The sequence below is a fragment of the Camelina sativa genome, chromosome 14 (genome assembly GCF_030686135.1).
Source record: "Camelina sativa cultivar CO46 ecotype springtype chromosome 14, ASM3068613v1".
NCBI classification, from domain to species: Eukaryota; Viridiplantae; Streptophyta; class Magnoliopsida; order Brassicales; family Brassicaceae; genus Camelina; species Camelina sativa.
The window spans coordinates 2,878,172-2,892,757 of record NC_141893.1 but is presented as its reverse complement, the minus strand read 5'-3'; the positions used below and the strand labels follow the sequence as shown (position 1 = coordinate 2,892,757).

The following is a 14,586-nucleotide window of genomic DNA, read 5'->3' as shown; positions in this document are numbered from 1 at the left end:
AATATCAAACACTTGATTTAACCGGCCACAGTGTGATCATTATAATATATCTCGACATAGCATGGTTGCATATTTTTAATAACAGACGTTTGGCTTTTTGAATTTGAGAATGCCACATATTGATCTCAAACTTTCATGTCAAGCTTCCTAGAAAATTACTCGTTCCATCTTAGACTAATAATAGTCTTTTACGTCATTTATGTATTAGAAAAATACATTAGATCGTTTCCTATTTGCAGGTGACGTTTCCATAAGTTTGACATTGCCAACTTTTTTACTTGGCAGTGCTTAAAGACTACTAGTAGAAATATTCATAAATAGATTGTACACAAAATAAAAAGATATATAGCTAGATGACTTTGTAATGTTTCAAGCGTACTTCTTTTGGTGTTGTTTAAGTTTTTGTTTGTTTGAAAAGTGAGAAGTAGTCGCGCATGGAGATTTGCAACAAACTTCTGTTACTCGCTTATGCCACTTTCTCCATTATTATACATCTTGTTAAGTCTCAAAATCAACAAGGTATTTCTTTCACTTTTTCTTGAATTTTTCTGATATATGAAGAAGTTATTCCGATATTTATTTACCTATCCGGCTTTAATTACCAGGATTCATCAGTTTGGATTGTGGATTACCTTCTAACGAACCACCTTATAACGAAAAATTCACCAATTTAACATACATATCTGATGCCAATTTCATCCGCGGAGGAAAAACCGGTCATATCCAAAATAGCTCAGAGATAGAGTTTATCTCGAAGCCAAACAGAGTTTTAAGATACTTTCCGGATGGAATAAGAAATTGTTATAGTTTGAGTACCAAGCAAGACACGAACTATCTAATCAGGACCGTGTTTGTATATGGCAACTACGACGGTCTTAATAATCCTCCAAGATTCGACCTATATCTTGGTCCCAATATTTGGACATCTTTAGATCTTGGAAAATCGGGTTTAGGTGCGACTGAGGAGATCATTCACATTACAAGGTCTATCAGTTTAGATTTATGTGTTGTTAAGACAGGGAAAAGCACACCACTGATATCATCCATAGAGTTAAGACCCTTGCCGTATGATACTTATAGTGCTCAAACAGGTTCCTTGAAGACTATAGCGCACCTCTATTTCACCACTTCAGAAAAAACTATAAGGTATGTAATATTTTATAATATAGGCTACTTTTCTTCCATATCACTGTATTTCTTTTTAGGTTTCTTGATATAAAAGATAATTATTGATACTGGCAGTTATCCTAAAGATGTGTATGATCGTATTTGGCTTCCATATTTACAACCGGAATGGACTCAAATAAACACAACCCTCAACGTTACGGATTCTTCCCATGGCTATGCACCCCCACGTGATGTTATTTCGACCGCCGCCATACCGACTAATGCCAGTGAGCCATTGACCATTATCTGGGATTTGGAAACCTCTGATGACGAAATGTACGGTTATCTTTACTTCGCCGACATTCAACAAGTGCAGGCCAATGAAACTAGGGAATTCAAAATTGTAGCAAATGGAAAAGTTGATTTCGATGCTTATCGTCCTATGAAGTTTGAAGCACAGACTTTATTCAACACTGTTCCGCTGAAATGCGAGGGAGGGGTATGTCGTGTGCAGCTATCAAAAACGCCCAAGTCTACTCTACCACCACTAATAAATGCTTTAGAGATTTTTAGCATCATACATTTTCCACAATCAGAGACGAGTACAGATGATGGTATGTGACCATGTTGTTTTATGCATATAATTATACGTAATTTTATAAGTCATTACAAATTTTTAATTCATGGGTCTTTTTTTACTATGGTTAGTCATTGCCATAAAGAACATCCAAACTACTTATCAATTGAGTAGAATCAGCTGGCAGGGAGATCCATGTGTTCCTAAGAAATTCTCGTGGATTGGTTTAAGCTGCAACGTTATTGATATCTCCACACCACCAAGAATCATAGCATTGTAAGAACATTAATTTAACAGCAATTGTTATCAATTTAAGTGTATCTTTTTATGTGATTATGTCTCCGGTCATATGCATACAGAGATCTGTCTTCAAGTGGATTAACTGGAGTTATACTGCCTAGCATACAAAATCTAAGTCAGCTGCGAGAGTTGTACGTCTTTACATGATTGAATAAATTAAAAAAAATTGTTGGATTGGTTTAACATTTATCTCTTTATAAAAAAATAATTTTAGGGATTTATCGAATAACAACTTGACTGGAGAAGTGCCGGAATTTCTAGCCAATATGAAATCGTTGTTGGTCATGTAAGTTATCTAAATCTCATTGTGTTGTCTATGTTAGTTTCTAATGATCTCTCCACGATCTTTATTAAAAAAAAAAAATGATATCTCCACGTCCACAGAAACTTAAGAGGAAACAATCTTAGTGGCTCTGTTCCTCAAGCCCTTCTCGATAGGGAAAAGGATGGGTTAAAGCTATCGTAAGACTCTGTTTTGCGATGATCTCATAGGATTTATTATTCACTCTCGTTTTATGATTTATTTATTGATTTTTGTTCAAAAAAGAAAAAAAAAAAAAAGATTTATTTATTGATCAATAACGTTTTAATTCTCTAGTGTTGATGCAAATGTAAATTAACGTGGGTCAAGCGAACCAAGATCTAGATCCCCTGTCGTGCCGATTGTTGTGTCTCTTTTGTTTGTGGCTGTTATCATATTTGTGGTTGTTCTCATATTTATTTACAGAAAAAGAAAGCCATCAACTTGCAAAGGTAGTTTAAAAAAAACATTTATATATATTAATCCATATCAAAAGTATTAACTCTCATGAATCCATGTCAAAATATTTCCTGCAGTTAGGCGCCCATCACTCGAAATGAAAAATAGAAGATATACATATTCAGAGGTCAAGGATATGACTAATAACTTTCAAGTTATCCTCGGTAAAGGAGGCTTTGGTGTTGTTTGTCATGGTCTTCTAAACAATGAACAAGTAGCCGCTAAGGTTCTCTCTCAGTCATCAACTCAAGGCTACAAGGAGTTCAAAACAGAGGTACTTAATTACATTACAAATTTCCAAGAAATTTTAGGACAATCATGAGGTCACGAAATATACCCTTTTATATCGTTAAATAATGTTAGGTCGAACTACTTCTAAAAGTTCACCACGTGAATTTGGTAAGCCTCATCGGATATTGTGATGAAGGAAATGACTTGGCTCTCATCTACGAGTTCATGGAAAATGGGAACTTAAAGGAACATCTCTCAGGTAGACCATTAGAGTATAATACACAATTTTCTTTAGTTGCCTTTTCCAAGAGCCAAAGTCTTTTAAACCTTAGATTAAACCTTATGATGATTTTTGGCAGGAAAACGTGGTGGCTCTATTTTGAACTGGTCGAATAGACTTAAAATAGCTATCGAGTCTGCGCTAGGTTTGTAATCGTTTATATTTCCTTCTTCTTTGTTTTTAAGACAATACATACTATGTATATATTCCTATTTCTTTTAAAATTCATTTCTATGATAGTTAATTAACATATGAAGGTTTTCTATGTACGAGGAATTGAGTATTTGCATATTGGATGTAAGCCTCCAATGGTTCATAGAGATGTGAAAAGTACCAATATACTGTTAGGTCAACAGTTTGAAGCGAAACTCGCCGACTTCGGGCTTTCCAGATCTTTTCTAGTGGGGAGTAAAACTCACGTATCAACAAATGTAGCTGGAACTCTGGGATATCTTGATCCTGAGTAAGTTATATATAGTTCACATCACATTTTAGTTTATAAATGTCTGCTTTTTTCGTGTGTTTAGTGAAAACAAAATACAAACATTTTCAATTAAGTACTTTTCTTGCAGATATTATCAAAATAATTGGTTAACAGAGAAGAGTGATGTTTATAGCTTTGGGATTGTGTTGCTGGAAATTATCACTGGCCAACCGGTGATTGAACAATCCCGTGATAAGTCTTACATAGTAGAATGGGCCAAGTCTATGCTTGCAACTGGTGATATTCAAAGTATAATGGATCCGAATCTCCATGGAGATTATGACACAGGTTCATCTTGGAAAGCTCTTGAATTAGCGATGTCGTGCATTAACCCTAGTTCCACAGAGAGACCAAACATGACTCGGGTTGCTCATGAGCTAAATGAGTGTTTGGAAATATATAACCTAAGTAAGAGAAGGAGCCAAGATGAAAATTCATCGAAGTCAACGGGACATAGCATAACTTTCATCAGTGATACTCCTTCAGCTCGTTAATCTTTTCATTTTCTATATTTCTTCGAAAGATACCCTCCACAGTTTGTATTCAAGGTCTGTAATGTGTGAATATGTCTACGCATTAACTCTTATTTGAATTACTTTCATGAATTAATGATAAATGTTAAGTTGTGTGTGCTTATCTTAAGATATTAAGAAGACCGTGTTATACCGTTCCGATATTAAAGTACAAATAAATTTAAATTTGATTCTCAATAGAAGAAAATAAATTTCAAAATAAATTTGTTTCTCAATAGAAAACAAAATAATTGAAAATGAATTGGTATAAAGGAGGGACCGTTAAGATAAAATAGAAGAAAATTTGAAAAAGACAATTAAAAAGGGTAAAAAGAGAATGACATGGCTTGGACTTGAAAAAAAAAATCAAAAAAAATCCAAAAAAGGGTTACATGGCATATGTGACTCAACGTTTTTGTAGAAGTTAGTGTGTGGTAAAAAAAAAGCGGACGATCCGACAGAGAGAACACGTGTCCGAATGAAGAGGAGGTAGCGTGAGACAGTGATGGGTGACCCAAGAAGGGGAGAAGAAGAACAGGTCTTCAGGGGGGTGGGGGGTTATACTGGTTATTCGCTCTTCTTCTTTCTTTCTCTCACACGTCCGGTGTTACTCGTATAAGACCACGGGGTTTAAGCCCTTCTCCTTCTCCTTCCCGTAGTTTCTTTTGTCGGGTTTTTCCATTTTCCACCAGAAAAAAATATAAAATAAAAACACAAACTTTTTTTTCTCTTTCGTTTTCCAGTAAAAAAGAAAAAAATGTGTTGATGAGAAAATAAAAAACATTTTGGTTTCAGTCTGTTGATTCTTCTCTTGTTTCTCTTATCGCCGTGCATTTGCCTGCCGGAAAAAGGTGAGAATTTTTTGAATGTTTTCTTGGATCTTACTATTCGAATTGGTGATTCCTGTTTCTACAACCATAATAAATTAAAGAGATGAATTTTATTCAACCATGTTGTAATTTAATTTCCATGAAAACCTAGTTTCAGGGTTAGAAGAATTTCACTTGGTTATTAGGTATTCATGTGTGAGATTTTGCTCTGTTTTTTTTTTTTCTTTCTTTACGTTGTCATTAATCAAGTGAGGCTTTAAAAAGATCTTGGCAAGTAGAAAATTCTTGGGTTCTAGTGAGGTTTAAGTTAAACCGTTTAACCAATAAAAAAAGATATCTCTGAATTTGGAAACATACACATGATGGACCTGTTGGAAAAATTCTATTACATTGTTGGAACTCGTTAACATGATTTATCTTCCTGCAGGGATCTTGTAACATCCGTGAGGATGCCTTCGTTTTGCTGAATGTCTGAAATGTTCTTCGAATCATGGTGTTGCAAAAGAGGCTTGATTATGGATTCAATGGCTATGAGGTGCCTCACACACCTCGAGCTGCCAGATCACCAAGAGTAACTAAATAGATTTCTTTTAACTTTTTTTTGTTTCTAATTTCATGTTCCAACCTCTGATATGTATGTTTTTGTGTGTTTGTGTGTTTTTCCTAGAAGAGTGCTTTCAAGAAGAAAAACGAAAGCCATCAAATATCGTCTTTTGATTTGTTGGCTGCAGTAGCTGGCAAACTGCTTCTTGAAGGTGGGAATTCTTCTTCCTCAAGTAACAACGCATCATCCGGTAATAATGATGATCAGTGTGCAGTTAAGACAGAACCTCTTAACGGCCGTGACACAACAGTGGAAGAAGAGACTACTAATAATATTGCTGAAAGAAGTTTCTTTGTCTCTGAGATCCTTCCAAAATCTCATGAAATTCAAAGCTATAATAGATCTCCAAGTCCCCTTACAGAGTTCCACTTCGGATCTTCTTCTGGTGTAACTTCTGATTCTTCAGAGAAGTTTGAAACTCAAGAATTGGTCTATGAGGACACCAAGATCGATAATAGTGATTGCTATAGGTCAGAGTGTAATGATAACAAATCAATGCTTGGTGGGCTAAACTTTGAAGCAAAGTTATCTAGGAACGTTGTAGCCAAGGATGAGAATCATATAGGTAGTGGATTCAGGAAACCAATTCCCCAAAATCCTTCACTATGCTCTGATGATATAGATTTACTTGGTAAGGAAAATGATGATGATGGCGAAAACTTGTCAGCTCGTTACAGAACAAAATCATTTAGGTCAACTCTGCGTATTGGAAATCATTTTGCTTCAAAGTATTGTAAAGTCTCTCCAAAGCCGAGAGATACTACTACGGTAACTAATTCAGGTGAACATATATATGGACTGTGGGCTAGTAGTTATATGTTCTTTTAAAGATGTTGTGGTTTTACTTATGGTTTATCCATGAAAATGTTTAGACTTGGACATGAAGCATGGTTACTACAGCAAGAAACATTGTCTTAAAAGCCAAAGATTGGAGAGAAACTATCCTATCAAAAAAAGAAGATACTTTGATGGTTATACAGCATCACAATCCGAAGAAAATGCTAAAACTGAAGGCCTTTCTGGTTCACCTCGAAAGAGTATTACCACAAAGCTAGTCATTTAAACTTTAACGTCAAAACGACGTTTTGATGATGATATAATGATCAACTCTGAGCTTTGTTTTCTGCAGCTTCAGGTTTTCTATCATCCATAGCTTGTCAGAAGCAGCCAGCAGTGCAGTCAAGAGATTCTCACGGTAAATGTTTCTATGAAGCTTTTTCTGTTTCTATCACATGAGTTTTGTATTGACTCTGTTCATATTTTCTTTGCTGTGCTTAGTGAAACTTGGAATCAAGTCATTTAGAGTTCCTGAACTTTTCATTGAAATCCCAGAGACTGCAACTGTTGGTTCACTAAAGGTTTGGATCTTTGACTAAGAATATTCTGGAAAGGGTCATTCATATGTTTTTGGATAATGATGAAAAACTTACTTCCTCTTCTCTAGAGGACAGTCTTGGAAGCTTTGACCTCGATACTTGGAGGTGAACTACGCATAGGTGTTCTTGTTCATGGAAAAAAGGTAAGAGACGACAGCAAAATTCTGCTTCAGAGTGGGATCTCTCTAGACACTCTTTCGGATACTCTAGGGTTTTGTCTTGAGCCCAATCCTCCACAATCCACTAAACCGCTACCTCCTGAAGATTCTGACTATGTTCGTCCCTGTAATGTACCTCACACTTTAACAAGGTCAGTATCACTCCCTCCAGAGATCAATATGTTTACTTCCATTTTGTCTTTGGTGTAGAAAAGAATTATGTTGCTAATGTTTTATGGAACATGTTCGTCACTCTAGGTGTCTCCCATCACCGGGGAAGCATGCTAAACCGAGTAATTCTGTAGAAAGTGACCTTGACTCCAAACCCTCAGCACCAAATAGGGCTAAAACCATATACTCCAGAGCCTTGATTCCAGTCCGTCCTCTGCATGTTCAGGCTTTGACCGTAGTCCCACCTCGGAAAACCAAGCGATCTGTGGTGGCGCAGCGCAGAATCCGTCGACCTTTCTCTGTTGCAGAAGTAGAAGCACTTGTTCAAGCTGTGGAGAGACTTGGGACCGGAAGGTAACTAAAACTTTTTTAAGTTCACCAAAGTAGAGGACTTAATTTCCATCAGTAATTGGTCCACGATAATTCTAAAATTGCTGGGCTTACATCTATATTCAGGTGGCGTGATGTAAAGTTGCGAGCTTTTGATAATGCTAAGCACCGGACTTACGTTGACTTAAAGGTAAAGAAAAAACTCTCCTTTTACAACTCAGTAATGAGGTCTAGGTTGATTGTGCAAGAAGTAATTTGGGGTTTGATGTGAATAATAGGACAAATGGAAGACGCTGGTGCACACAGCGAGAATATCGCCGCAACAAAGGAGAGGTGAGCCAGTTCCACAGGAGCTCTTAGACAGAGTACTAACGGCTCATGCCTACTGGTCCCAGCAACAGGGGAAACACCTATTGCTAGAGGGACCCAAGAAACTCGAGACCAGTCTTGGTCTATAGACCCGGGGACAAATATTATCTTTGCAACGTGAAAATGAACGTTATAGCAGGATGAACCTGGAATTTTTTTCTTTCATATATATATATATATAATTTTTTGTTTGTTTGTTTATTTGTTTTGTTATGTCATGTATTTGAGGAGATTCAATGTTAAAAAAAAAAAAGAGGAATGGATTGTGATGAAGAAGAAGAAAATATATAGAGATGAAGATATGTGAAGTCTGATGTAATTTTCACAGAGCGTTGTTATAATAAGAGGGTTTCTTTCTTTTGTTTCCTTTGCAAAATTGAGATATTTGTGGTGTATTTGTGTTTGAAGAATCCACCCAAAGAGTGTCTCGCAAGTATTCGTATTTATGAGTTTGTCAGCAAAGCGCTCGTATCTATATCACCAAAAATTATCTAAATTTGAAACTTGTTTGATTAATAAAAAAAAATTATAAGAAAAAGTTGTTATAATATGTATGATGTAGAAATCACCAAGAACTTAGCTCTGTGATACGCACATGGGGCCTTGAGACAAGATTCCGTGACAAAAAAAGGTCGAGTTGATAAGAGGAAATGAAACAAAACATACGTAGCAATAATTATCCACTTTGCCCTTTTGTGGTAATAGCTATATGGGACTTTTCTCAATGGCTAAACACACTTTTTTGAAAACTTACAGAGGAAAGAGAGTATATGGTGGAAGATTCTTTAGGATCTTATCGATGAATGGAGAGAAATAATTGGAGATGTCACTTTCCTTATTTCATATCCTTATCAAAAGTCGACACCTATATGTGAGTCTTATGTTTTTTGCTAGCATCGTTGTTATGCGGGTAGAAAAAAGTGTTTTATTTTTTTTTTGTTTGGTTGTGTTCATGCATGTGGCTAGGATTAGGCCAATGTTTTATAATTGGCATGCGAAAGTAAAGAGAGCAATTAATGAAAAACTAAAAATCATGATATTAAGGAGCGATGATGGGAGTTCAAAAGTTGAAATCTGTAGATTTTTTTAGAAAGTATATACAATTGCTACAAATAAAGGATTTTTTTGAACTTTGATCAAATTTAAAAGACGTGAGGAATAAGGAAAATCTAATTTTTTTCAAGTGGAAACAAGTTTAGAATATCAACTATTTATCTTTTTTTTTGTCTTATATTTAAATGATATTTTAAAAATTGGCATTTCCAACTTCATACAGTAGCTAGTAGTATTGTCAGAATCTTTGTTGTCGAAGTTGTTCAATTATGTTTAGCCATTATAATCATAAATAGAAAGATTTATATCTTTAAGCAAGTTACAAGATTTGGGAAACCATCAATAAATCGAAAGCAACAACAACACAGTAGTGCTCTCTCTATAGAAGTGTGTCACAAACGAAGGCCGTCATCAATCATACATCCAAAGAGACGGATCTTTCTGGCTTCGTAGTCATCGACTCGACTAGCTCTGTTTCGTCTTGTTTTCTCTGTTTTTGTGGGCTATCCGTTTCTTTGCTTCCAAACTTTTTGTTTTTTTTTTGTCCTTTGTTTTGTAACGCCAAACTTTTTCTGCGGCATATATACCCTTAAAATTAAAAGATGTTTTAAGGAAAAAGTAAGACAATTGAGTTTTATGATATGAATGAATTATTATTTAGTCTTCGACATAAAACAGGTCAACCAAAAAGAACAGTGAGTAAAGAATTGGGAAGAAAAGTAGAATGATTAGTTTTGCATGTAAGGGCTTGGCCTAAATCGAAGGATGAATTGTATGACGATATTGATTGATTGAAATTAGCTTCTTCTTTGGGTGGTATGGTATCCATATAAATATAATTAATGACTTGTATAGTTTTAGCTATTTTCTTTGTTTAATAGTTAAAAAAAAACTTAAAATAAAGCAATATACACCACACCAAATAGAAAAGAAGAAAAAAAAGCTATTTATTTACTAATTTTTAAAATTAATATATATAGTTTTCAGCAAGATAATATAATTAATTTTTATTTCATAAAAATAAAAATAAAAATAAAAATAAAAATCTGTTCGTAGTAATAGTAAAAACAAAATACTGAAATATTATTGTCCAGAACCGGATAGATTCCTTTCAGACTATTAAATTATACGAGGAAATTAAAAACACAAAAGGCATATACACTTTATTTTCATTATCTTTTAATACTTTAATCATTCAAGTAATAAAACAATTATAATCAGTTCTTATCTCTCTCTTATTTGGTTCATCTTCTCTCTGGCCTCTCTCTACACCACAACACGTACACAGACCTTATTCCTCTTTCTTACTCAAGGCTCTGCCTTCCTTGTCATCTTGTTGCCGAATCCGCTTAATCTGCTTTACCCACGAAGAGGTATGCTCACTTCTCTCTCTTATCTCCCTCCTTTTTTTGTTCTCCTCTCCTCTCTTCTCTTCTCTGATCTTCACTGCTCTGTTTTTGGTGATATTTTTGATCAGGTTTAATAAAGTTTCGACCTTTACTTGATTTTAACGACTCTGGATTTTGGGTTTTTGTTTTTCGATCCATGGGTTCGTATCCGGATGGGTTCCCTGGATCCATGGACCAGTTCGATTTCACTAGCGAGTTTGATTTGCCTGCCTCAAACGATGCCTTAGGTTCAGCTGCTACTAATGGATTCTATCTAGATGAGCCTTTCTTAAATTTCGCATCCATGGATCCTCCTCCTCCACAGTCTTATCCCCATAACAACAACAACAACAAAGCTGCATCAGGAGGAGATCTGTTATCATCCCCATCTGATGACGCTGATTTCTCGGATTCGGTTTTGAAGTATATTAGCCAAGTTCTTATGGAAGAGGACATGGAAGAGAAGCCTTGTATGTTTCATGACGCCTTGGCTCTTCAAGCTGCTGAGAAATCTCTCTATGAGGCCCTTGGCGAAAAGTACCCTTCTTCTTCTTCCCCTGCTTCTATCGACCATCCTGATAAATTGACTCATGATAGCCCTGACGGTTCTTGTTCAGGTGGTGCCTTTAGTGACTACGCTAGCACCACCACTACTACTTCCTCTGATTCACACTGGAGTGTTGATGGTTTTGATAATAGATCTTCTTGGTTACAGTCACCTATGCCGAGTAATTTTGTTTTCCAGTCCACTTCTAGGTCCAACAGTGTCACGGTTGGTGGTGTTGGTAATAGGTCAGGTTTTGGCGATGATTTGGTTTCTAATATGTTTAAAGATAGTGAGTTGGCTATGCAGTTCAAGAGAGGGGTGGAGGAAGCGAGTAAGTTCCTTCCTAAATCTTCTCAGCTCTTTATCGATGTGGATAGTTACATCCCGAGTAATTCAGGTTCCAAGGAAAATGGTTCTGAGGTTTTTGTTAAGACGGAGAAGAAGGATGAGACAGAACATCATAGCTCTGCTCTTCCCCCAAACAGATTGACTGGAAAGAAAAGCCATTGGCGTGACGATGATGAGGATTCTGTTGAAGAAAGAAGTAACAAGCAATCAGCTGTTTATGTTGAGGAAAGTGAGCTTTCTGAAATGTTTGATAAGATCTTGGTATGTGGCCCTGGGAAACCTGTATGCATTCTTGACCAGAAGTTTCCAGCAGAGCCTGCCAATGTTGAGACGGCACAGCAAGTTGCGGTGCAGTCAAATGGAGCAAAGATTCGTGGGAAGAAATCAACTGCTACTACTAGTCTAAGTAACGATTCAGGGAAGAAAGAAACTGCTGATTTGAGGACTCTTTTGGTGTTATGTGCACAAGCTGTATCAGTGGATGATCGTAGAACCGCCAATGAAATGCTAAGACAGATAAGGGAGCATTCTTCGCCTCTAGGCAACGGAGCAGAGAGACTGGCTCATTATTTTGCTAATAGTCTTGAAGCACGCTTAGCTGGGACTGGTACACAGATATACACCGCTTTATCTTCAAAGAAAACATCTGCAGCAGACATGTTGAAGGCTTACCAGACATACATGTCGGTCTGTCCGTTCAAAAAAGCTGCTATCATATTTGCTAACCACAGCCTGATGCGTTTCACTGCAAACGCCAACACGATCCATATAATAGATTTTGGGATATCTTACGGTTTTCAATGGCCTGCTCTGATTCATCGCCTCTCGCTCAGGCCTGGTGGTTCGCCTAAGCTTCGGATTACCGGTATAGAGCTTCCTCAACGCGGTTTCAGACCAGCGGAAGGAGTTCAGGAGACTGGTCATCGCTTGGCTCGATACTGTCAGCGACACAATGTTCCGTTTGAGTACAACGCAATTGCTCAGAAATGGGAAACGATCAAAGTTGAAGACTTAAAGCTTCGACAAGGAGAGTTTGTGGCTGTAAACTCTTTGTTCCGTTTCAAGAACCTTCTAGATGAGACCGTTCTGGTAAACAGCCCGAGAGATGCTGTTTTGAAGCTGATAAGAAAAGTAAACCCAAATGTCTTTATCCCGGCGATCCTAAGCGGAAACTACAACGCGCCATTCTTTGTCACAAGGTTCAGAGAAGCGTTGTTTCACTACTCGGCTGTGTTTGATATGTGTGACTCGAAGCTAACGAGGGAAGACGAGATGAGGCTGATGTTTGAGAAGGAGTTTTATGGGAGAGAGATTGTTAATGTTGTGGCTTGTGAAGGAACGGAGAGAGTGGAGAGACCAGAGACGTATAAGCAGTGGCAGGCGAGGTTGATCAGAGCAGGATTTAGACAGCTTCCGCTTGAGAAGGAACTGATGCAAAATCTGAAGTTGAAAATCGATAACGGGTACGATAAAAACTTCGATGTTGATCAAAACAGTAATTGGTTGCTTCAAGGTTGGAAAGGTAGGATTGTGTATGCTTCATCTATTTGGGTTCCTTCGTCTTCATAGATGTTCTTTCTGCGTCCTAAGCGACTGAGGGTTTTATGTAGGGCTTTTTCTGTTGATAGTCTCTCGCCAACACGAGTGGATTAAGTTCAGAGTTAGGTTCTTGGACACTAGGGGTATTGTTGTTATATGCTTGTGACATAGCGCGTTTGTTTGTAAGAGTATAACATATGAGAGAGATATAGTAGTGTACTCAGTGCATGATCTTTTGCTATATATGTTCATGTAATCTTTTGTTGCATAAATAATGAAATGTTACATATTTTTCCAATGTCTTCTTTATAAAAAGTTCTATTGCATTGATCAGGCTCGCAGAGTGTGACATGTCCTACAGTAGGACTCCTATATACCAAAGAACAAAAACTCACGGAAAAGTAGATAATCATGTATTAGGACAATATAATCAGAAATAATGCAAAATTTGAAACCTGGAAAGTGGAAAACTCCTATGAATCAATAGTATGACATGTTTTTAGGAGTTATTGATTGAACAACAAAAATAATTTCAAATTCAAAGAAATAATCAATCCAATGAACTTTTCCTCACTAATATTTCCAATAAATTTTTGTAACGCTAAAAAAAAGTTTGAATATTTAACTTGGAGACAGAAAAAAAGGGGATAATAAATGAGATCAAACGTGACACCCACTTCAATTTCGAGTTTTTTCTGACATTATATAGTAGTTAGTATAATGTATTTTTTCATGTACTAGTATACAATATTGAATGGTGAGAATCTCACAAATATGTAATGACATTGTGAGTGACAGAGATCAGATCTGGAGGAGTCCTTTTTATGTTCTTTGTGTATTTTATTATCGTTGTTCTATATAATAATTACAATCAAATCGCTTAAGTATTCATCAGCAACTTTTTAAAATAATTCCTATTGGTCAGATAATCAACTCTACCTATCAGGAACCTTTATTAATCTTGCTCTCCAAGTTTTCGCATATGAAACTCTTTTCTTTTGTCAACTTGAAACTTTTGGAATCAAAATTAATAAATATATATACCTTTTGTGCGAAACACTTTTGACTTTACATCAAAAATAATAATATCATGAAACAGGAGTTGATCAAGTACATATGGGCAATAAACATATAAAATATTAACCATCTAATGCAGTCGGAATTTGCAACTTAGAAATTAGTTTTTTTTTAGAAGTTGCTATCATGTATAATTGCAATCAAGAAATTAAAAAAAAAACATGTTCTATGATTTACGTAATAATATAAATTAATGGTTTGCGTATACCATTTGTACGGTTTGACCGCAGCTAATAAATAGATATACTATCTATCATAGTCCAAATAATTAAAAATATTACTTATACTAGATTTTTAAAACAGTAGACAAATTTGAAAATCAGAAATACGCAATTTGTTTACAAAAAAAAGAAATATAAAGATACTACATAATTCGTCGACATATTCAATTTTTTCCGAAATCTTGTCAACGAATACCTTTCTTAATGCATTACAAAAACATAGAAATAAGTTATATTTACGTTTTGCAGATTCACAAACAACATATGGATCATATAAGAGTATCGTTAGTCGGTCTAACATATGGATTATACAAACTTAATGTG

The 14,586-nt window shown here is 35.9% G+C and overlaps 4 protein-coding genes across 6 annotated transcripts; all 4 read left to right on the top strand.

The window, feature by feature from the left end:
* The first annotated feature begins 252 nt into the window (after window positions 1-252).
* Window positions 253-2,959, top strand: LOC104739329 (leucine-rich repeat receptor-like serine/threonine-protein kinase At2g14510). 2 transcript variants are annotated; one of them, XM_010459637.2, is made up of 9 exons: window positions 253-519; window positions 606-1,146; window positions 1,243-1,721; window positions 1,816-1,960; window positions 2,044-2,115; window positions 2,199-2,270; window positions 2,369-2,446; window positions 2,583-2,737; window positions 2,822-2,849. In XM_010459637.2, exons 1-8 carry the CDS (start codon window positions 435-437, stop codon window positions 2,602-2,604), a joined length of 1,494 nt encoding a protein of 497 aa, XP_010457939.2. In that variant the 5' UTR covers window positions 253-434; the 3' UTR covers window positions 2,605-2,737; window positions 2,822-2,849. The 2 variants fall into 2 exon arrangements, with proteins under 2 accessions (XP_010457939.2, XP_087340317.1); XM_087484191.1 differs by lacking the exons at window positions 2,369-2,446; window positions 2,583-2,737 and having other exon boundaries at window positions 2,822-2,959.
* Window positions 2,816-4,373, top strand: LOC147927783 (putative leucine-rich repeat receptor-like serine/threonine-protein kinase At2g14440). The gene is made up of 5 exons (XM_087484187.1): window positions 2,816-3,018; window positions 3,108-3,234; window positions 3,335-3,400; window positions 3,529-3,718; window positions 3,828-4,373. The coding sequence occupies exons 1-5, from the start codon at window positions 2,842-2,844 to the stop codon at window positions 4,231-4,233; spliced, it is 966 nt and encodes a 321-aa protein (XP_087340313.1). The 5' UTR covers window positions 2,816-2,841; the 3' UTR covers window positions 4,234-4,373.
* Window positions 4,374-4,864: 491 nt separating this feature from the next.
* Window positions 4,865-8,449, top strand: LOC104739325 (telomere repeat-binding protein 5-like). 2 transcript variants are annotated; one of them, XM_010459633.3, is made up of 10 exons: window positions 4,865-5,102; window positions 5,509-5,652; window positions 5,749-6,466; window positions 6,558-6,722; window positions 6,815-6,880; window positions 6,964-7,043; window positions 7,130-7,371; window positions 7,478-7,744; window positions 7,847-7,910; window positions 7,999-8,449. In XM_010459633.3, exons 2-10 carry the CDS (start codon window positions 5,572-5,574, stop codon window positions 8,176-8,178), a joined length of 1,863 nt encoding a protein of 620 aa, XP_010457935.1. In that variant the 5' UTR covers window positions 4,865-5,102; window positions 5,509-5,571; the 3' UTR covers window positions 8,179-8,449. The 2 variants fall into 2 exon arrangements, with proteins under 2 accessions (XP_010457935.1, XP_087340316.1); XM_087484190.1 differs by having other exon boundaries at window positions 4,963-5,102; window positions 5,752-6,466.
* Window positions 8,450-10,268: 1,819 nt separating this feature from the next.
* LOC104739324 (scarecrow-like protein 14) lies at window positions 10,269-13,262 on the top strand. The gene is made up of 2 exons (XM_010459632.3): window positions 10,269-10,515; window positions 10,620-13,262. Exon 2 carries the CDS (start codon window positions 10,688-10,690, stop codon window positions 12,992-12,994), a length of 2,307 nt encoding a protein of 768 aa, XP_010457934.2. The 5' UTR covers window positions 10,269-10,515; window positions 10,620-10,687; the 3' UTR covers window positions 12,995-13,262.
* Window positions 13,263-14,586: the final 1,324 nt, after the last annotated feature.

What these genes read in the sequence shown, in the direction of transcription:
- LOC147927783 (XM_087484187.1), top strand. Translation starts at nt 2,842, where the DNA reads ATGAAAAATAGAAGATATACATATTCAGAGGTCAAGGATATGACTAAT. An exon ending in ACAAGGAGTTCAAAACAGAG is followed by an intron (nt 3,019 to 3,107) that starts GTACTTAATTAC and finishes AAATAATGTTAG; the next exon opens with GTCGAACTACTTCTAAAAGT. An exon ending in AGCTATCGAGTCTGCGCTAG is followed by an intron (nt 3,401 to 3,528) that starts GTTTGTAATCGT and finishes TCTATGTACGAG; the next exon opens with GAATTGAGTATTTGCATATT.
- LOC104739329 (XM_010459637.2), top strand. Translation starts at nt 435, where the DNA reads ATGGAGATTTGCAACAAACTTCTGTTACTCGCTTATGCCACTTTCTCC. An exon ending in CCACCAAGAATCATAGCATT is followed by an intron (nt 1,961 to 2,043) that starts GTAAGAACATTA and finishes ATATGCATACAG; the next exon opens with AGATCTGTCTTCAAGTGGAT. An exon ending in AAGGATGGGTTAAAGCTATC is followed by an intron (nt 2,447 to 2,582) that starts GTAAGACTCTGT and finishes TTAATTCTCTAG; the next exon opens with TGTTGATGCAAATGTAAATT.
- LOC104739325 (XM_010459633.3), top strand. Translation starts at nt 5,572, where the DNA reads ATGGTGTTGCAAAAGAGGCTTGATTATGGATTCAATGGCTATGAGGTG. An exon ending in GAGCTGCCAGATCACCAAGA is followed by an intron (nt 5,653 to 5,748) that starts GTAACTAAATAG and finishes TGTTTTTCCTAG; the next exon opens with AAGAGTGCTTTCAAGAAGAA. An exon ending in GAGAGACTTGGGACCGGAAG is followed by an intron (nt 7,745 to 7,846) that starts GTAACTAAAACT and finishes ATCTATATTCAG; the next exon opens with GTGGCGTGATGTAAAGTTGC.
- LOC104739324 (XM_010459632.3), top strand. Translation starts at nt 10,688, where the DNA reads ATGGGTTCGTATCCGGATGGGTTCCCTGGATCCATGGACCAGTTCGAT.